The sequence below is a fragment of the Opisthocomus hoazin genome, chromosome 21, assembly GCF_030867145.1.
Source record: "Opisthocomus hoazin isolate bOpiHoa1 chromosome 21, bOpiHoa1.hap1, whole genome shotgun sequence".
NCBI classification, from domain to species: domain Eukaryota; kingdom Metazoa; phylum Chordata; class Aves; order Opisthocomiformes; family Opisthocomidae; genus Opisthocomus; species Opisthocomus hoazin.
Window position 1 is genome coordinate 15569750 of NC_134434.1, and position 20909 is coordinate 15590658.

Below are 20909 nucleotides of genomic sequence, written 5' to 3' on the forward strand. Positions count from 1 at the left end.
TGCGCGGGAGGCACCCAGAGCCCCCGGGACACCCCAGAAAAGGTGGTGGTGGGGATGCCCAGCTGCCTGCCAAGAGAGATCCGATGCTGTCCGGGGTGTGAGATGTTTGGGCTGTTGCCCCTGGGACCCCTGGGGCTGGGGGTTCCAGGTGAGGTGGGGGTCCCGGGGGGGCTGGCAGCCAGGTCACGCTGCGCCCCGGTCTCGCGTGGGAGCACTGCGTGGGCACACCGCAGTCCCCCGACCCCTCTGCTCCGTGCCGCACCGCAGCACTGCAGCGATGCAAACCGCTGCAGCCGGGCAGTGGGAAACTTGCCTTTTTTTTTTTTACCTTTTTTTTTTTTTTTTTTTTAGTTTTAATGGCACCACCTTTCTCTCCTCTCCCCACTCGTGACGGCTGTTTGCCCAGTGACGGTGGAAGACTGGGAACACACATGTGAAGTGGCACGGTGGGAACCCTCTCGCCCGGTTTTTCTCCCGTGGGTTAGCCCGGCCGAGGCGGGGTGCCGGGTGCAGGCAGCCCCGGCCGTGGGTGCCCGCAGGAATCGCTCTGTTCCCCTCGCACCCCGACGAGCCGCTGGCACCCGGCCCCTTCGCACCCCTCGCCGGGGGGTTCTGCTCCTGGGTGCTGCCGGAGGGCTCAGACCCGGCTTCGGATAGCCGTCCCCGCTGCGACCACGCTTCGCTCGGGGCCGAGGCAGCCGGGATGGATCTGGGCTGACGTATGCGGGGCCCGGACTGTCTCCAGCTCTGTGAGGACAGACCCGGGGAGCAGCTGGGCTCCCCTGGGGCCGATATTGCTGCCCCATGCCACGGCGTTCAGCATACGCTGAGCTGTTTAGGTAGGGTTTCTGGGAGGTTTCGTGGTTTAGGGCTCAAGGGCACGCTGTGTCCGCCCTGCCGTGAATCACAGGTCAGTCCTTCTTGCCCCCAAGCCCCTCGTCAGAGCCGCGGACGCCCACCCCTCCATGAGCTGCGCGGCCGCGTGCCCTGCCCAGCACGCCGGGCTCGCTCCCGCTCCTGCCAAGGGTGAGCTCGCACGGACCAGAGGAGCACGGGAACATCCTAAGGTAGTGCCCGGCAAGTTTTGGGTTAAATATCCCTTGTGTTAAGCAAGTTGCTTAATTTTATTGAATTCCCGCTGCCGCGGGTGGTGGGTGCGGCAGATGGAGCAGACCAGGGGTGCAGCTCCAGGGTGGGGAGGGATTTTACGCCGCTGTTGGAGGTGCGCTGGCAGGGGGTCCTGCGTTCCCTGGTGCTGGCAGCCGTTGGTTGGTTGGACCGAATTCCCTGGCCAGATAGCTGGGTCTGGACGGCGGGGTGGGAGGTTTGCATGTGCGGGCAGCGCTCCATCCAGCTTTGGTTTTGAGATGAGTGGCAGCTCAGGGGGGAAAAAAAAGAATTGCGATTCCATGTGAACCCCTAAGCGCCAGTGCCCCATCCGAGCGTGATTCCAGGTTGTAGGATACAGCGTCCAGGAGGAGTACAGCCATCCAGGGCGTGTGCCCTGCCTGCAGCCCGGACGTAAGCGCATCCTGAGTGCAGGCAGGGGCATGTCGGGATAGAAAAGATGTGTGGAGCACACGCAGGACTGCGACAGCCCTGGGACCTGTGACCCCGGCCGTGCTTCTGTGGTTGCAGTCCGTGATTTTCCAGGCTGAGAGCAAAATACCTGCGTGGCTGTGGGGCTCACGGGTGGCTTGATGGTGGCGTGTTGGATGTGTGTGACCTCCCAGCCACTAAGCACATGGATTCTTGCTGGTATACGTGAGCCGTAGCGCGAGGTGTGCAGATGCGGTGGGGTCTAACGGCGCGGTGGCTGATAACCCGGCAGCGGCGGTTCCTGGGTGCCTCTCCGCGGGGAATCCAGACTTCCCCTCTCTGAGCACGGTGGAATTTTTATAGCCTGCGGTTTTCAGTGCTGTGATTTCCGTACGGCCATGACGCCGCATCCAGCCCTTCGAAGCTACGCTGGGGCTGGGCGAAACCCGCGCTGGAGGTGTCAGTCCTTGGGTGACGTGTCCCCCGCGCGTGGGGAAGGCCGGGCTGGAGAGGCAGGGAGAGCTGGGCCGGGGTTACGCCTGCTGGGTGCTGCGACTGCGTGTCGGAATACGGCACAACTTCGTTTATCGCTCAGAGTTGGAGGGCGCTTTGCAGAGAAGCGTGTGGTAAAGCTGGGTTGTTCGTTAAAAAATGAGAACAAAAACCGGACTGAAAGTGGGAATCCGGTGAATGGAGCGCCTGTCCAAAAACCCCGTGGGGAGCAGGCCCACAGAATCACAGAATCACAGAATCACAGAATAGTAGGGGTTGGAAGGGACCTCTGTGGGTCATCTAGTCCAACCCCCCTGCCGAAGCAGGGTCACCCAGAGCAGGCTGCACAGGATCTTGTCCAGGCGGGTCTGGAATATCTCCAGAGAAGGAGACTCCACAACCTCCCTGGGCAGCCTGTTCCAGTGCTCCGTCACCCTCAGAGGGAAGAAGTTCTTCCTCATGTTCAGATGGAACTTCCTGTGCCTCAGTTTGTGCCCATTGCCCCTTGTCCTGTCACTGGACACCACTGAAAAGAGCTTGGCCCCATCCTCCTGACACCCACCCTGCAGATATTTGTAAGCATTTATAAGGTCCCCTCTCAGCCTTCTCTTCTCCAGGCTGAACAAGCCCAGCTCCCTCAGCCTCTCCTCATAGGGGAGATGTTCCAGTCCCCTCACCATCCGGGGCATTTCCCGGGAACCGGAGGGCATGGGGCCGGGGAGGTGGGAAGGGGCCGGGCTGGCGAAGCCCGTGAGCCGCAGGGGCATGGCTGTCCGGGCTGCGCTGCGACGCGGCGAGGGACGCAGCGCCGTGGGATGCGTGCCCGGATGTCGGCTGGGAGACGAAGGCAAAGCCGGTTCGGCCACATCCGTGCTGGGTGGGAGCACCGTCTGCTTCCCGGCAGCATCCCTGGCTGTGTTCCCCACGGTCCCCATCCTCGCGGGGAAGAGGCAGAGCTCCACCATTTGCACACTGAAGCTCCCCGGCTCATGGTCCTCATCCCGAGACGTGGTCCCCGAAATGCCGGGGAGTGTCGGGGTGCTCGCGGGTCCCCCCCTGTGCGCCCGCATTGCCGTCGGCGAGGAGTGCGGCCGCGCATCGCCCGGTGGGAATTTGGCCGAGGTGCTTCCTCCAGCCCCTGAGAAATCACGGGGGGAATCGGTGCTGAGGTCTGGCTGCTCCGGGGGTGCTTCGGGGCTGCCAGACCTCGCCAGGCTGAGACGTCCGCGTCTCCCCGTGTCCTGCTGCAGGGACGCTGCCTGGGTCCGGACGCCTCCACCCGGCTCTCCCTGCTGAAGAACTTGTGGAAAAGTGGTTTCTCTTCCCCTTTTCTGGCCCCCTCCCGAACTGGGCTAACACTTGCCGCGGATGCAAAGCTTGCTGGCAGGGCCTGGTCAAGCGGGGCTGCAAAAGCCACATTTTCTTTGGGAATCAGATTAAGGCCCCTTCTTCTGCGCTGGGCGGATGCGGGTGACATGAAGTCTCTCTTTGTCCGGGTCGGTATTTCTGGCCCAGCTGCAGCGCGTTAACCCTTTCCCGTCCCACACCATCCTGGTGGTGAATTGCCCTTTGCTAAGCGACGGGGACCTTTTCCTCGGGGCCGTGGGTGGGAGCCGCGGCACTGCGGGCTGCATCCCCCCCGCGCAGCCGGGGCTGAGGTGGCAAAGCCTCGACACCTGGGTAGGGGACCGTGCTGGCATGTACGTGGGACAGGGACCTGCCCTAACGCTGCTTTCTGCTGCCTTTCTCGGCGCTTCTTACCTCTGTGCTCTCAGTGGAAGGGGAGACGCGCCCCAGTCCTGCGCTGGGACCAGAGCCCTCTCCGTGCTGGGGCAGCCCCAGGCTGCCAGGGTGGCACAGAGGAACGCGGGTGGGACAGGGAGGGGACAAAAGTCGCAGCGGGCGCAGAGGCTGGGCGAGCTGGCGCAGCGGGAGAGCTGCCCGTGTGCCCTCGGGGGGCGATGGCCGGGGGCTCCCGGGCTGGCACCGGGCTGGGGCCGGAGCGCCCGTTCGTGGGGAGGGCTGGAGGGCCACGCTGCCTGCCAGCAGCAGGGCGACTGCGGGCAGAAAGCGCCCGTACGGCCCCGGGGAGGCCCTCGGCTCCCTCGCCTGGGGTCTGAGAAGGTGGCTGGGTCTGGTGTTTGGCCGTGGCCAAGCAGGAATGAAGGCAGTCTCGTGGCCGTGCCCTGGGGACCGGCGGCTGTCAGCATCTCGTGCCACACACCCGTGGCTTGGGTCTCTCAGTTTTTTCCTCCACTGTGCCGCATTGCTGCATCACCTTGGCTTCATCCCCGTTGCTCTCAGCCTCGGCTCGGCTTATGTATTGATGCAAAAGCCGAATAGCAGCGGGGACTGTCCCGTTCGGTGGCCCAGCAGAGCTGGCAGGCGTGCCCGGCGCCGGCTCCCTGCAGCACGGATCCTGTGCTGCTATCAGGGCGGCTGCTGATAAGAGCAGAGCAGGGATTTCCCGGCCGGGGGACCTGGACAACGTCAAAGTGACCCCAGGAGGAGCTTGCCAGGCCTCCGGCAGCAGCGGGCCGGCCGGCAGCGGGTCCGCATTCTCCCGGTGCCCCTCTGCTCCGCGGTTCGGACGCGATGGTGGTGCCACCACCTCCCAGATCCGACGCCAGGAGCAGATGGGGACCGAGCGGGACTCGCTGACGGCGCTGGGCGCTGCGGGGAAGCAACGCGTTTCCCTCCCACCCGTCCTCCTCCTCCCCCCCATCCTCCTGACCTTTCCCCATCGAAGCACAAAGCGCTTTTATCGGTGGAGAGGCACCTCCGTCGGAGCAGCCAGCTGGCGCTGCAGGCAGCTCGCTGGGGGTGGGTTGCTATTAATTAAGCTGCGGGAGACAGCCCGGCAGCTTGGCAGCTTGAAAGGAGTTTTCCTTCTTTTCAAGGTTAGGGTGCCCTAAATTCTTTCTTCTTTACCTCCAAAGGGAGTTTATAGGTTTGAAAGGGGAAGCACACAAAGGACGGAGAAAGGCCCTTTGTGCCCAGCTTGCACAGGCGCGTATCCATCGCACTGCTGCCGGCGAGCGCGGCTGTGCAGGAGCCCTGCAGGGACCCTTAGGACACCCCGGCACCCGCTTTGGGGCTTGGTTTGTACCAGGTGGGTGCTGTGACCCCCGGGGATGTCGCTGCCTGGGCAGTGCTGGAGCACCCCCCTGCCACCGCCTGGGCATCTCCCCGTCCGGAGATGCCGCTTTGGGGCGAAATGGAGTTCAGACTACTTGAGCCAGTTTGCTTGAGCTGTGGAGTGACCCAGGCGGCCCAGTTTTTCGCTCCATACGCTTCCTGCTTGCAGAGGTGAGTGATTTTCACCGAGCTCTGCAGTAAAATTTTGTTAGTGAAACATCTTAAAGGTGGGTGTCAGCAGGATGGGACTAGACTCTTTCCAGTGGTGCCCAGCGACAGGACAAGGGGCAACGGGCACAAACTGAAGCAGAGGAAGCTCCAGCTGAAGATGAGGAAGAACTTCTTCCCTCTGAGGGTGACGGAGCCCTGGCCCAGGCTGCCCAGGGAGGTTGTGGAGTCTCCTTCTCTGGAGATATTCCAGCCCCGCCTGGCCGCGGTGCTGTGCAGCTGCTCTGGGTGACCCTGCTTGGGCAGGGGGCTGGGCTGGGTGACCCACAGAGGGCCCTGCCCACCCCGAACATTCTGTGATTCTGTGAACTCATCTTCTGCCCCTGCTGCTGGGTCTGCTTGGAGCGTGCTGCTGGTGGTGAGAGAAGCAGAGGCAGCGGTGGAGGAGTGCTGGACCCCTGCGAGGTGCCCCACAGCGTGCAAGACCCATGGAGGGTCCATCTGCCCCTCATGTCCCCCGGGCAGGCCGTGGGGTTTGGTGGAGCAGGGCTCTGCGGTGCTGGCAGGGTGATGTACGGAGGGCTTTGCTTTACCCTTTTGAGGGTACATAGTCCTTTGTGACGTTCCGTCTGGGGGTGTCTGGGGAGTAAATCAGGCGCGTGAGGAGGAGTGGTGAGGATTGCCCCTGAAGAAGAGCAGCAGAGCTGCGCCGGTGGCTCTCGAGCCGCAGCGTTTGGCCGCCAAGGCAGACCGGTCCCCGCAGAGCGAAACCTGTGCCCAGAGCCGCGGCGCGGGGGGAGCTGCGTGGAAGGTGCTGAGCGCGCTTCGCGTCTGTCCGAACCGGCACGTCGGGGGCCAGAACGGTGCCCCTGCAAGGGGGAGGGTGTTGGGAGGAATAGGTTTTTTTGTTGCTTTTTCCAAATATTTGTGATCCTGGAGTGGCTTCCATGCAAAGCCTTCTGGAAAATGATGGATTGCCTAAGCAGGGTGAGGAGCCTCCTGCCTTCCCCGCGCAAGCGAGCAGACGGCGCAGGTTCTCTGCAGGAGAAATGTGCCCGAGGAAGGGAGGCTGCTGCAGGGGCACTGCTGGGACGCGACGCTGGGATGCGAGGCACGGCCTCCATGGGGAGCGGGATGCGACGCTGGGATGCGAGGCACGGCCTCCATGGGGAGCGGGATGTGACGCTGGGATGCGAGGCACGGCCTCCCTGGGGAGCGGGATGCGACGCTGGGATGCGAGGCACGGCCTCCATGGGGAGCGGGATGCGACGCTGGGATGCGAGGCACGGCCTCCATGGGGAGCGGGATGCGATGCTGGGATGCGAGGCACGGCCTCCATGGGGAGCGGGATGCGATGCTGGGATGCGAGGCACGGCCTCCATGGGGAGCGGGATGCGACGCTGGGATGCGAGGCACGGCCTCCATGGGGAGCGGGATGTGACGCTGGGATGCGAGGCACGGCCTCCCCGGGGAGCGGGATGCGACGCTGGGATGCGAGGCACGGCCTCCATGGGGAGCGGGATGTGACGCTGGGATGCGAGGCACGGCCTCCCCGGGAGCGGGTGGCTCACGCCAAGGACACGGTGCCAGCTGCGTGCGCTGGCCGATGGCCGCATGTGAAATAATTCCTTCCTGCTTCCCTCCTGGAGAGTGGGAGCGGCTGGAGGTGTCCGGATGGAGGATTTTGGTGCAGTGGGAGCGAGGAACGGTCCTGGCACCGTGTGTAACACGGGTTCGACAGAATGGCCATGGTTCAGCGATGCTGGCAGGCTTGGCTGCCTGCTCCTGGCCGGGGCGTGGAGGGGTGATGGTGGTCGCTCGCTGTGCTGGCTCCGGCTGTCCCTGCTGCATGGGACGGAGCCTGCAGGGTCCCGAGATGCTCCTGGCAGCGCCTGCACCCCGTGGTGCCTGCTGCTCCACTGCTCGCTCTGTCCAGGGCAATTCAGGCCACTAAACAACTCCTTTGTTGTTTGGTGTGATACCGGCAGAGGTGTCTCTCTGCCATGGGCTGCTCAGAGAAGCTGCTCCATGCCAAAAGCCAGGTAGGCGGCAAGAAAAAAAATCCAGCGTCGTCTGTAGACTTGGGAGCCCGGTGCAGCCAGAAGGGAGGAAGTAATCATTGTTCCGTAGGTCTCAACCATCCCAACCTTCCGGAGAGTTACCCTGCGGGCTCGGAAGGGACCATGGTGGCGGCGTGCCAGAGCCCTTCCTGGGTGCTGACCTGCAGCCAGGCTCCTAGGAAAGCGTCGGGGCTGGTTTTAGACGTTCCTGGTAGTGGGGGATCCTTTCTGCTGCTGCCAGAGGTGATGGTGTCTCTTTTGGTGTTAAAAAATTTAATTTTGACCTTCTGGTCTGCAAGCCAATGTCCTTTTTTTTGGTCTTGCTGCCTTCCACTGAGCTTGCTGGTGCTTCTCCAAGGTCTCTGGATGTGCTTTTCCTTCTGCTATTGATCCGAGGTTACAAATACAGCTGGCAGGATTTCCAGCTGTCCGTCAGCGGCGCTGGGGACCTGCAGGTGGTCAGCATTGCTGCTCTATTCAAACAAGAAAAATTATTTACTAAGCCAAAACGGCGCACTTTTAACCGGGGCTCGGTGCGGTGCGGTACAAATTGGAAATGTCCCTTCAGCATTCCTGCGAGAGAGGACGCCCTGCTGACGCGCCCTGTGCTCGGGGCCTTTGAGGGGTGAAGCCTGTTGGCTGGCGGCCCTGCGGGTCTCCCCCCGGGCTGAGCAGCCCCACCGAAGCTGCCTTGCTGTGCAGGTCTCGGTTACTCCTCAAAGCCGTGGCTGGAGGGGGAGCGGGTGCTGGCCCCGGGCAGAGCGTTGCCCGGGGTGGAGCAGAGCTGGCGTGGCCGGGGTCCAGCCCCGCGCCGGGCACCGTTCTGCTGCGAGGTAAAGGACGGTGGTTGGGATTTTCCCGGGTGCTGTGGAAACCAGCGCTGGTGCTCAGTGCCTGCGGCTGCCTCCCGGCCTTTGCTGAGCATCGGTGCGGGACCACCCGTGGACCTTCTCCACCGAGCCCTGCCAGCCTGGGGGGCTTGTCCCCGCGGTCCGTGCAGTGTGGCCGTGACACGGGGCCCTGCTGTCACCTCCAGAGAGGTCAGATGCAGTGAGCGCAGGTGTGACCGCGTGAGGGCCGGGCGGGCAGGAACCTTCCTTACTGTTTTGGGCAAGTTGTAAGCCCAAGAGCTGGATCTGTAGTTCAGATCCCTTGGTGTGACAAGAGCAAGACAGCTTTGCTAGAATTGCTCCTAACTCGGATTATTGGGTTTTTTTAAACAAAAGGTTGACGACTTTGCAATTTTAAATCTCTGAATGGGGGGGGTTAGATCCAGTTCTTGGCTCCGTTGTAAGTTGTCCCCTGACCCTGGCCGAGTCACTTAATCCTTCTGCTGCTGATCTGCACCGTAGGGGTGAGGAAACGTGCGGTGGGAGAACCCGTACAGCCGGGCCCTGCTCCCGTTTCAGGAGCAGGGAGATGCTTCTGTCCTGGCAGATCCCAGCAGCGGCCGTTTGTCACTCTGCGAGTGCCTCCTCCGTGCCAGCAGCCCCAAAGCCACCCGGGAGCCCGCAGGAGGACAGGCACAGTTGGCAAAGCCCCGGGGACTTCTCTGCTTGGAGCCCGAGGGTGACGCTTTACCATCCTGAGCTGCTCGCTCCCCCGCCTGGGTCGTTTCTGGGAAGGGTGAGATACGAGTTGAAACAAAATATTTTCTACAAACTAATCTGAAAAACAACTTGTAGGCAGTGTGAGCTCCCATCCTGCTCCAGATGTCTCTGCAGAGCTGCAGTGACCAAGGGGGGAGCTTTTCTGTAGGGTTTTTTCTCCCCCCTCGCAGGCAAGACAAAAACATGTCTGTGGTTTTGATGTGAAACCCCGAGGAGCGAGGCGTTGGCTCACGTGGCCGCGCGCCTGGCGTTCACCCCGCTGCTGCCGGTTGCGGTTGGGGCGGGCGAACGCTGTGCCGGGTGCTGAGCACCTGCACAGCGTTACAGACGCGGCTGATGCAACGGCGGCGACAGAACCACAGAATCACAGAATGGTCGGGGTTGGACGGGACCTCTGGGGTCATCTAGTCCAACCCCCTGCCCAAGCAGGGTCACCTATAGTAGGGTGTAGAGGACCTTGTCCAGGTGAGTCTTGAACATCTCCAGAGAAGGAGACTGCACAGCCTCCCTGGGCAGCCTGGGCCAGGGCTCCGTCACCCTCAGAGGGAAGAAGTTCTTCCTCGGGTTCAGCTGGAGCTTCCTCTGCTCCAGTTTGTGCCCGTTGCCCCTTGTCCTGTCGCTGGGCACCACTGGAAAGAGCCTGGCCCCGTCCTCCTGACCCCCCCCCTGCAGACACCAAGAGGGGCTCGCAGCGGCAGAGCCCGCCTGCACCCGAGGTCCCCCCTCCCTCCCCGTGCAAGCCCAGCACCGGAGCGAGCGCGGTGGAGTTTCGCGGAGCTGGGCTGAGCTGCTTCCCAGCTCCGCTCCGGCCTTCTCCCGGCTAATGCAAGGCTGGAGCGAGTTGCAGACGGACCCAGCTGCTACTCGGGCAAGGCCAGTTTGGCATCCAGCGTTGGGTTTTCCTGGGGATTAGGGAGATTAAAACCCTAACGCCCAGTGATAGGGGTGAAAGCTTTATGCAGCTGTAGAACGCGGCGTGATCCAGCAGCAAGCTACGCGCGGCTGCAGCGCGAGCAGCTTGGTGCTGGGCTTCCTGCCGGGGTGCTGGGGCGGAGGTTGCTCAGAAACTGGTGTTTGTGGTATGTGCTGAAGCGGGGGGGACGCGAGTCTCGCCCCCCTGAGCACCCGCCGGTTCCAGGGCCGCCCAGGCCAGGCTCGCCGGGCACCGCGGGGAGGGGATGCTGCCAGCCCGGCGCGTGGCTGCGCTGGGGGGAGGACGAGCCACCACCGCGGTCCGGAAAGGGGAGAGGGAAGGTGACAGCCATGCGAGAGCCACGGGTGCCTCCGGCACGGGCGGCGGGGTTCGACAGCGGCCCGTGGTGCTGGTAACAGGTCAAAAAGGGTGGGCAAGTGCCAGCCCCCGCCTGGCGGGCTGCGCCTGGGAAGTGGGGTCCTGGGGGTACTGAGGACTGCAAACGTGCAGACCCTGCTCAGCCCGGCTGTCGTCCGCAGGCCCTTCTCTGGGAACCGCGGGAAGCTGGGGAAAAAACTATCCCGAGATCACAGGAGAGGTCAAAGCCGTGTGTCAGAACCGGGGGGCGAAGGAAGCGGGCTGGCTTTGGAGCGGGGAGGGAGGGAGAGCCCCTTCTGCATCCACTGCCATGCCGGGCTCCCGGCGGGGGCTGCCCGAGGGGGCTTCGACCAGCCGGTGGGAGCTGGGCCGGGGGTGCAGCCCACCCGTGCTCGGCCCCGCGCCCCTCGCGGCGCGCGTGCTGGGGCCCTGCTTTCCGCTGGTGGGGGAGGGGTGGTGGCGAAGCTCTGGTGCTGGAGATGGAAGGCAGGAAGGGCTTGCGGAGACAGATAATATCTTGATTCGGCTTAATTGACATGATTTTAACGAGCGGCCAGGCCGGCGGGTGTCCGGTCCCCGGCGGAGGGGAGGTGCGGCCGGGGGTCTTCCAGCAGCCGCGGAGCGAAGCGAGCCCCGGGCAGCGGCGTGAGCGCCCGTGGGAGCCCGGCCCCGGGGAGAGCTCGGGGTGCCGGAGCCGCCGGGTGCCCGAGGGGCTGCGCTGGGCGCCCGGGCTGGGGCCCTGGGGCGGGCGGTGGGCTCGGCTGCCGGGGGCCAGGCCCCAGCACCCACCCACCCACCCCCTGCGGGGTCCGCGGGGTGGGGGGGCGGGGGGGGGGGCACGTACATCGCCCCCGACCTCCCCCCCCCCGGACCGGCGGGGGGATGGGAACGGCCCGGGAAGAGGCTCCGGGCGGGAGGGGGAGGAGGCGGCGGGGCGGGGACAGCAGGAGGAGGAGGAGGAGGAGGAGGAGGAGGAAGGGCGGGGGGAGGAGGCGGGAGCTGCCGGAGTCGCCGCCGCCGCCGCGGGTGAGTCGCGGGTGCCCGGGGGCGTGGGCTCCGCGGAGGGGGGTGTCGTTGGTGGGGGGGGAAGTGCTTTTGGGGGGGAGAATGATTCTGGGGAAGGGTCTGAGGGCGCCGGGGGGGGGGGTTCCGCCGCCGCTTCCCGCGGGGAGCCCCGGGCACGGCGTGGGGCGCGGGGGGGGGGGGGGGTCTCGCCCGCGGTCCCCGCCCCGCGGGAGCGGCCGTTGCTCGGCGGCCGCGGGGCCGGCGTTGTCCGGGGTGAAGAGCGGCTGGAAGGGGGGGGGGGGAAGGGGGGGAACCTCCTGCGAGGTCCCGGCCGCCCCTCCCCCCGCGCTGCTGCCCCCCGCAAACGGGCTCTCGGGGCGGCTGGGGCGCAGCTGCCCTCCGTAAAAAAAAAAAACAAAAAAAAAAAAAGAAGAAGCAAAAATGCCCTCCACCCCTCAACAAAAAAACAAAAAAAAAATAGAAAAAAAAGAGAAGAAACAAAAACCCCTCAAAAAACAAAACAAAAATATATAGAAAAAAAAGAAGAAACAAAAACCCCTCAGAAAACAAAAACAAAAATATATAGAAAAAAAAAGGAAGAAACAAAAACCCCTCAAAAAACAAAAAAAAAAATATAGAAAAAAATGAAGAAACAAAAATCCCCTCTACCCCTCAAAACACACACACACACAAAAAAAATATATATATATATATATATATAAAAAAAAATTAAAGGCGCTAAACTATGAACCCCGGGATGTGAATTCCCCCTTGCGCAGTGGTCGCTGCCGTAGCGCGGGGCGCGGGCAGCCCTGGCACCGTGTGTGCCCCAGTGACGGGTCCGGTGCGGGGCGCGGGTGCGGGGCGTGCGGCCGGCCGCTGTCCCCCGCCACGCTGCCCGGGCCGGCGGGCAGCGCCGAGCGTCGCCGGCCGCTTTGTTTCGAAGCCTGGAGCCCTGCGGAGCAGCGGTGACAGGGCCGAGCGGTGCTGGGAAGGGTCCCCACGCCCCCGCTGTGCTGACCACCCCGGGCGGACGGGGGGCTGGGAGGGGGTCCCCTCCCCAGACCCACCGCGGGGTCAGCGTCGTGCGGGTCCTCGGAGCCCCGCGGGCACCCCGAGCCCGTCTGCGAGGAGCCAGGGCTGCGCTGGGTGCCGGCGCGTCGCCGCGTGGGGCCGGGGATGGAGCGGCTTCTGCTGGCCCTGGCGCGCGGGAGGGTTCCCCGCCACGGGGTTGTCCCCAGCGCGGCGGGGCTGCTGGCGGGGTCACCTCTCGCCCCACCGCCGGGGAAGCTGCTTGCGGAGGGAGGGAGGCCGAGGGGGCTGCGCGGCCGGAGACCTCCGCACGCCCGAGGCTCGCTTTGCGACACGAGCAGGCAAGACTCGGGGTTGTTTGTGGTCGCCTCCCTCCATGGAAACTTCTCTGGGCACCCAGAAGGACAGCGCCGTGCCGGGCGCTCCGAGTGGTTCCGAGCTGCTGCCTCACGTGGTTGGAGAAATGAGGATGTAGGACTGCCGGCTGCACGGCGAGGCTGGCGCGCGTCGCAGCGGGGACGGGCGCTGGTGGTCCTCACGCCGTACCCGGGCACGGCACGGGGGCTCGCGCCTGAGCTCGTGCGCCTGAGCTCGCCCGCAGCCGCTGGCGAGCGCGCGAGGTGGTGTCCCGGAGGAGCCGGCACCGCGGTTTGGCTTCTGGGACGAGCTCGCTGCGTCCCAGCCCGCGGCAGCCGGAGGGTTACGCTGGGCAGGGGAGCAGCCGTGGGGAGCCCTGGAGCGCCCGTCTGGTGTGGGTGAAGGACCCACGAGGGGTGAGCTGCAGGGGGGTGGGCTGCCGAGGAGCGTTTCGGGGAGCTGCCGAGGAGCGTTTTGGGGAGCTGCCGAGGAGCGTTTTGGGGAGCTGCTGAGGACAGTTTCGGGGAGCTGCAGGGGGGTGAGCTGCCGAGGACGGTTTCGGGGAGCTGCAGGGGGGTGGGCTGCCGAGGAGCGTTTCGGGGAGCTGCCGAGGAGCGTTTCGGGGAGCTGCCGAGGACGGTTTCGGGGAGCTGCCGAGGGGTGAGCTGCCGGGGAGCGTTTCGGGGAGCTGCCGAGGACGGTTTCGGGGAGCTGCAGGGGGGTGGGCTGCCGAGGAGCGTTTTGGGGAGCTGCCGAGGACGGTTTCGGGGAGCCTCAGCAGACATTTCCAGAGCGGGGCGGGGGAAGCGCGCCGTGAGCGCGGACGGAAGCGCAGACGGGGACGGTGCGAGCTGCGCGCGGCGCGTGGCGCGTCCCTGTGGCTCGTGCCCGTGGCTCAGCGCTGTGGCCCTGCCTGGTTGCCTGCCGAAGCGCTCGCTCCAGAGCGGGAATCGCTGCCTCCTTTTTTTGATCTCTGAAAACGGATTTTTTCCCCCTGCGTGTAGAAGAGGCTTCAAGCCCGGAGCACCTTGCGTGCTCAGGAGGCACCTGGCCACACTCTGGGGGTGGATTTGGGCTAACAAAGTGTCGTTAAGCATCCTCTGCTATTTCTAGGTCGTGTCTGTTGGCACCCGGCTGGAAATCCAAGCTGAGGAGCAAAAGTAACTGGTTGGTAGGTGGGCCTGGGCTGGCGGCCAGCCTGAAACGCTACCCTGGTGCCCGGGGATGCGAGGGGCGGGCGCCAGCGTGGGCCTGGCCGTGCCAGCTGGGCGCAGACGATGGCAAGTGAAGAATAGAAGTGTCCCTTAGTTATAGTTTGGTGCTGCAGGGTCTGTGGTGGTGGCTCTGCACCCCAGGCTGAGCCCTCCTCTGGGTGCTCCCAGTTTCAGACCGAGCCGTGCCTCGCGTTCCCGGGTACCCACGCATCCCTGCGGGACCACCACGGGTGGGCTGCGTTCCGCGCCGGGCGATGCCGCGGCGGCTCCGGCTGGGCAGGCGAAGAAAGCGGCGGTGCCTGGGACACGCTGGCTTGGCACCCAGCCCCGGCCTTGCTGCCTCCCTCCCTTCCGACTCCTCCTGTCCCCTCGGAAGGGAGAGCTGTGGCTTTGCCACCTCCTCCGTGGGTTGGATCCGTTTCCACAGCTCGTGGTCGCCGGCTCGGTGTGCAGAGGGGAGAGGCCCCGGAGGCCGGGCGTGCTGCAGTTCGCGGGGAACTGTGAATTCACTCTCTGGTTCCAAACACATCTCCGTTACACCCTGCAGGCACGGTTTTGTAACGCTGCTGCTCCCGAAAGCTGGAAGGTGAGCTGGTCCGCGCTGCTCCCTCAGGAACATCTGCGGATGCTCAGCTGCCTGGGATGTGTTTTCACGCCCCGCTGCAGGGCTGTTCGCTGCGGGGAATCTCCTCTCTGCGTTCGCGTCAACCCATCCAACAAACCTGGAAGCCCGCGGTGGTTCCGGTCTCCGCTGTGGGGAGGGAAGGGGAGTTCTCCCCACCGCAGCACCCCGGTCTGGTGGGCGCTCGTAGCTCTGCAGAACCAGCTGCGGAGTCACCGAAAGGCGGCGAGTGCTTGGTGCTCCCTGCGCCCAAGGGATGCTCCGTCGTCTCACCCACCAAGCGTTGGCGGCGTGTGCGTGCGTGTGGCGTGCATGGTTGGAGTCTGGCTGTGGCTGTGCAGTCGCTGAGCACTGGCTCCGTGTCCGGCACCGCTCCCGGCTCGCCGCTGCCCTCCCGGATCCCCAGCATCCCGCTCCCCGAGCGTCGCTAGGGCAGCGCGTGGAGCTGCTGGGGTACGTGAGACGTTCCCGCTTCAGCCTCCGCCAGGGTTGCTAAACCTTTGCGTATCCGCAGCGGAAACACCAGCCCGCTCCAGATCCCTGTCCCGAGCCCTGGGCGAGCGCTGCCGGCCCCGCGGCTCGGGGTTTCGGCTGAGCCCACGGCGTCGCCTGCGCGCAGCCGGCCGGGCTGGCTGCAGCCACGCGGCATCAGCGCAGCGTTGCTCCGGCCGGGGTTTGCTGGCAGCCCCTCGCCGGTAGCGTTTCGCAACGCCCATCGCACGGCGTCCAGCTGGCCGGAGGAGCGAGGGGCTCCCCGGGGGGCTCCCCGGGGCTCCCCCCCCCCCCCGCCGGGTGCCTTTCATCCGCTGCTTCGCAGATGTGGGGTTTGGCTCGTGCCTGCCGTGCGGCGATGAACGGCGCAGCAGCCCGGAGTCCTTGGCAAAAGCAGCTTTGGAGCAGCTGTCCCCAGTCAGCCAGGCGCCCGCGCTGGAGCCGCGGGTCCGTTCCCGCTCGGCGCAGCGCTGTCCTGACCGTCACGACATCTCCCGTGCTCACGTGGAGAGGGTTTCCCTGGCAGAGGACCTCTAAACGGCACGAGCACATGTTCCCGCGTGCTTCGTCTTTCTGCAGGAACACGGGAGCCGGAGGGAGCTGCAGGCCCTGCGAGCAGCCCGCGCGCTTCCCCCGCCGCCCTGCCCGGGGAGGGACGAGCAGCCGTGTCACGGTGGCACTGGGGAAGCAGCGGTGCCTGAGGTCGGGTCCTGTTCTTGCCAGGGACTCGGTGGCAAGCGGGGATTTCTGGCAGCGGTCGGTGTTCGTTAACCCGTCCCTCCTGGTGGCGGTCGGGAAGGGCTCGGCGACGCCGGCACCGGGATCGCTGCAGGTTTGGTGCCGTTCCCGCAGGGAGCACAGCGGGTCGGCGCGTGCAGGCTCTGCCCACGGCGCGTCCCGGGCAGCCGCCGATTCCGCTCCGCTTCACTTCTCGGGTCTTTCTGCTTTGGACACGCGTCTGCTGGGGGTGCGCCCTGCCGCCCAGCACCGCAGCCCCGTGTGCCGCTCCGTCGAGCGGTCCTGCGGCTCGGCCGCTTCTGCCTCTGCTGGCACAGACCCCTTGGAGCCGGGTGGGGTGCTGGAGCCCTTGCTGAGAGAAGACCAGCTTGGTGCTGGGAAGCTAAAACCAAAAGCGAAGGTCTGGGTTGCAGCATTTCCCCTGGGAGTCTGCTGGTGCCGCGGCAGCGTTTCTGTCTCTGTACACCTGCAGTCCTGCAGACACCCCGAGTTGCAAGATTCATTTTTATTTCATATTTTTCCAAAACAGGAGCCAGGTGCTAGAAGCAAAAGCCCCTTAAATCACTTTTTCCCCCGCAGGCGAGCCGAAACAGCGTGGGCCGCGCTGCCGACTGTGCAGCTCGAGCACAGCCCGGGTGGCAGCGCGCCTGCGTGCTCTGCGGTGACCGACAGCCGGCTGCCATCGCCCCGCGCCTGCGTGTTCTGCGGTGACCGACAGCCGGCTGCCATCGCCCCGCGCCCGCGTGCTCTGCGGTGACCGACGGCCGGCTGCCGTCGCCCCGCGCCCGCGTGCTCTGCGGTGACCGACGGCCGGCTGCCATCGCCCCACGCCTCCGTGCTCTGCGGTGACCGACGGCCGGCTGCCATCACCCCACGCCCGCGTGCTCTGCGGTGACCGACGGCCGGCTGCCATCGCCCCGCGCCCGCGTGCTCTGCTGTGACCGACGGCCGGCTGCCATCGCCCCGCGCCTGCATGCTCTGCGGTGACCAACGGCCGGCTGCCATCGCCCCGCGCTCCCTGGGGCCATCGCCTTGCTGGGGGCTGGGGCGTCCCGAGCCCTCCGTCCCGCGCCGAAGGCAGCGTGGCGAGGCACCCGCAGCGTGGGCTCCCTGTGCGGGGAGAGGTCTGCCTGCACGTCCCGCTGCCCGGGGAGGGGGTCAGCCCCTTCTGCGCGCCGCCGGCCGCTCGTTAGCGGAGCTTGGTAGGCGAGCAGCAGCCAGGAGGTGCTGGAGATGCTCCTGGCCTTCGTCAGAAGCAGAGAGTGGCTTTCTGCGCCGTTTGTTTCGTTTCTTGTTGCTCTGTGCGTTCTGCTGGACCTTACCGCCCCGATTTCCCGGCTGCTGGCCCCTGGGGCCGGCGTGCTTCGGGCTCTCTCCCGTGCGTGCAGTGCGGGAGTTAAAACCATTGCACAACCCAGCCCTGATGCCCGTGGCAGCATATTTTCCATGTGATTTAGTCATTTTTTTGATTTTTTTTTTTCCCTGGTGATGTGTAGGGATTTTTTTTTTCCGCTTTTGGCCATGTCGGAACGGGGCTAATGAGGGATCCGCAGCGAGAGCTCGGGCGCGCCGGGCCCGTGGGCGGTGCGAGGGGCAGCGCGTGCTGCTGCCGTGCGTGTCGGCCGCGGCGTGTGAGCAACGCTGGTCTGCGCAGCCCGGGACGGAGCGTTGGAAAAAAGTGTTCAAAGCGACCCGGCAGTCCTTGGGATCAGTTCTGGGTTTGGTTTGTATTACTGTTATGTATTTTTTTTCTGCTTGGCCTGTGTCTGAGCGCGTGGAAGCGCGCTGCGCTCGCAGGAAAGGAGCGCGTCCGCCTTGCCGACCCCAGCAAGCTCCAGCCTGACGCTGCTCCTGCCCGTCACCGGAGGAGACGGGGCCATGGGCTGGGTTCGGAGGAGCCCTTCGGACCGGCCACCTCCCTCCAGACAGATCCCGTCGGAGGGAGGGAGGGAAAACCAAGCAGCACCGCACCAAAGGCCAGAAAGAACAGTGGGGTGAGGAGGTGAGCCGCGAGCTGTGTTCCTGTTTGAAGGAATGAGGATGAGGGCTTTGCAACAAGCCCTTTGCAAATAATAAGGGTTTTATTAATAATAATATAACAAATAATAAAAAATAGTAAGTAAGCGTTGCAAAAAGCTTAATGAAAATAAAATGCTTGCTTAGGCTGGCGGTCGCAGGGACTCGCGCATCAGTTGGCCGTGGCCTGGGGCAACGGGCACAAACTGAAGCAGAGGAAGCTCCAGCTGAACCCGAGGAAGAACTTCTTCCCTCTGAGGGTGACGGAGCCCTGGCCCAGGCTGCCCAGGGAGGCTGTGGAGTCTCCTTCTCTGGAGATATTCCAGCCCCGCCTGGCCGCGGTGCTGTGCAGCCTGCTGTGGGTGACCCTGCTTGGGCAGGGGGTTGGGCTGGGGGACCCACAGAGGGCCCTGCCAGCCCCTGCCATGCTGGGATTCTGGGATTCTGTGGGGTGGGGAGGGCTCACAGAAGTGCGTTTTCCTAAAGCCGTGCCTGCACCAGAGGGGCTTGCCGTGCCCGGGCGAGACCTCCAGGAGCGCGCAGGGACCAGGCTGACCTGGTGCGTGCTTCGCCTGCGGGATGTTTGCTGTGCCCGCTGCGGGCAGCGCGGGGCGGCTGGCGCGGGGTGGGAGCAGGCTGCGTCGCCCGGCAGCGCGGCGGGGGCACGTCTGTCCCGGCCGAGGATGCTCCTGCGCGGGGCCTGGGTCCCCCATTTCTGGGTCAGGGAGGTGCTGAATGAGGCAGGAGGTGTGCGTTTGCGTCTCCTGAAGCGCTTTGGTAACCTGGAGCCGTCTTGCAGGGAAGACGGGCGCAGTGTCTCTGCGGGGCGCCGGGAGGTTTGGGTTCCTCGGGCGATATCGGCAGAGTTAGAGCAGGAGCACAAACTCTGTGGCCGCGTGGGTGTTGTCTGGTGCGAGCTGTGTCAGTGCAAATGGGTTGGTTTCTGGGTTTTTTGGCGAGAAGCGAGCCGGGGCCAGCAGCCTCTGCACCACGTTGTCTGGAGCTGGAGGAGGGCGCGAGTCGGTAGATGCTGAGGACGTTGCTGTCTCTGCAAAGCCACCCGGTTCCCCGACACGTGGCCGCGAGGCATTCCCAGCAGCGATCTTTAATTACAGCGGCAGGGAGGAGCGGGCAGGCTGTGTAGGTCTGCAAGGCTTTAGCTGCCGCGCCTGGGCACAGGGCCGTGCTGCTAAAAGCCTTTGTCGCTCACCAGGTAAAGTCCCGGAGCCGTGCCCGGGAGTCCTGGTCCCGCTCCACGGCGGCGGGTCGGCTGCGCGTGGGGCCTGGTGTGCCTGCTGCCCCATAGCAGCATCGCTTCGCTGCTGCGGGCTGGGTGATGCGGGCAGGGACCAAGGTGAATCCAGTAAGTTGAGGGGAATCCTGGGTTTAATGTAACTACAGGTGAAGGGTGGTCCCGTGTGCCTCCTTCCTCGTCGCCTGCCGCTGCCCGGAGTCCCCTCACGCGCTGTGCTCCTGCTTCCAACAGGCAGCTCCTGCAGGAGCCGCGTCCCGGTTTGCTCGGCGCTGCCTGCCACCCCTGACCGCCCTCTCCTTGCCTCCGCAGGTCCCGAGGCAGTTCCCAGCCACGCACCCGCCATGACGGACGCTCCGCGGGATGCTGGCCCCAAGCAGGCGGCACCGACGCGGCCGGAGAAACCGGCTGCGGACTTCGGCTACGTGGGGATAGACGCCATCCTGGAGCAGATGAGACGGAAAGCCATGAAGCAGGGGTTCGAGTTCAACATCATGGTCGTGGGTGAGTTCTCCCGCAGCGTGCTCGGCGAGTTGTTTTTGTTCTTCCGTGACGATGTTTGTCCTCTCTGGAGTTGCGTCGGGAGCAGCAGCGTGGGCTCAGCGTTGGGGTCTCTGCCTTCGGAGTCAGCACACCCTGCTCCCGAGGAGCTGGCTTGAGTTCAGCTGTCGCTAAAGCTGGCGACGTGACGTGGCCCGTCATCCCACGCATCTCCCAGCGTCTTGGGGTGCGTTACCCGTAGGCGCGTCCCAGGGGGGAACACCCCGAGGGGTGTCGGGACTCTCCGATGCCTCGCAGGGAGCTCCCTTGCTCGCTCTCCTGGGCGCCCTGCGCTGGTTTGAGCGGTCAGAGAGCGCAGTAGGGCTCGAGGGTTGCGCAGCTGCAGGGCAGAGCCCCGAGCTTTGCTGGCATTTCCAGCAACGGGGACAAAATTCCTGCCTCTGAGTTTTCTTGTATTTAAGAGAAGGTGCTAAGCAGCTCAGACAGGAGATGCCACCACGGTACAAGTACCAGGGAGGAGATGCTGCAGGGATTTACCGGTGGCAATAAAGACCAGCGAGAGGGGTTTGCGTAGCTGGGTTGTTTGGCTTGAGTGGCTTCTGCTACTGGTGGCTCCTTGGGGACCTGCGACGTGGCACGAGGCACAACGAGGGTGTCTGCCTCCAGGGAGGGAGGGCTGCAGTGCTCTGTGTCGCAGTCCTGCTGCCTGCAAGCTCCGGGTCGTTAGCTTTCCGAGGCTGCAGGGTGGAAGGAGCTTTATTTCGGCGCTCATCGCCGCTGCTCCAGCTGCAGCTTCTGCTGTGGGGGGCTGAGCTCCTGCAGCCCCTGCCAGGGACGGCACCAGCCTCTCACCAGCAAAATGCTGGGTATACCGGAAAGCTGGGCGGGCACCACAGGAGACCACGTGAGGGGGAAAGGGAAAAGAAATGAGCCTTTGCTGCTTTTTTTGAGCTAGCAGTGTCTGGCCTGGCCCTGCGGAGCCCTTGCATGAGCATAGGGCTGCGCTCCGTGGGGCCGGGCAGCGCGGGCAGCGGCTCTCGCTGCCTGAAGCTCCCAGGGGAGGTGCAGGGCAGCAGCAGAGCAAAGCCCGGGCCCGTGGCACGGTGGCGGGGTCTCGCCATCCCACCTCCTCCTGCGAGGAGCTGTGTGGGGCTGCAGGTTTGTGTGGGGCTGCCGATGGGGCGGGAGCCCCGCAGCCCTGGGCACGTGCTGGGGGACCTGACCCAGTGTGCGAATTCTGTAGAAGATGTCAGTGTGCGGTAGCTTCCCAGCGAGCTCTGCTGGCGCTCTGCCTTCCACATTTTGATGTTTTCATACACAAATTGGTCGATGGGGAGGGCTCCCCAGGCTGGGAGGTTGCTGCAAACCCACTCACCTCAGAA

At 64.8% G+C, this 20909-nt stretch overlaps 1 protein-coding gene across 7 annotated transcripts in view; it reads left to right on the forward strand.

Annotated features, from left to right (window-relative positions):
• Positions 1-20909, forward strand: part of SEPTIN9 (septin 9) — a 151913-nt gene that overhangs the window by 109646 nt on the left and 21358 nt on the right. For 5 of the 7 annotated variants that reach the window (XM_075440811.1, XM_075440813.1, XM_075440810.1 and 2 more), the window contains one exon: positions 19339-19530. In XM_075440811.1, coding sequence (XP_075296926.1) covers positions 19339-19530 — 192 coding nt within the window. Of the gene's footprint in view, positions 1-5173; positions 5341-11269; positions 11325-19338; positions 19531-20909 lie in introns of those variants that run through there. The other 2 variants (XM_075440817.1, XM_075440814.1) reach the window with 2 other exon arrangements.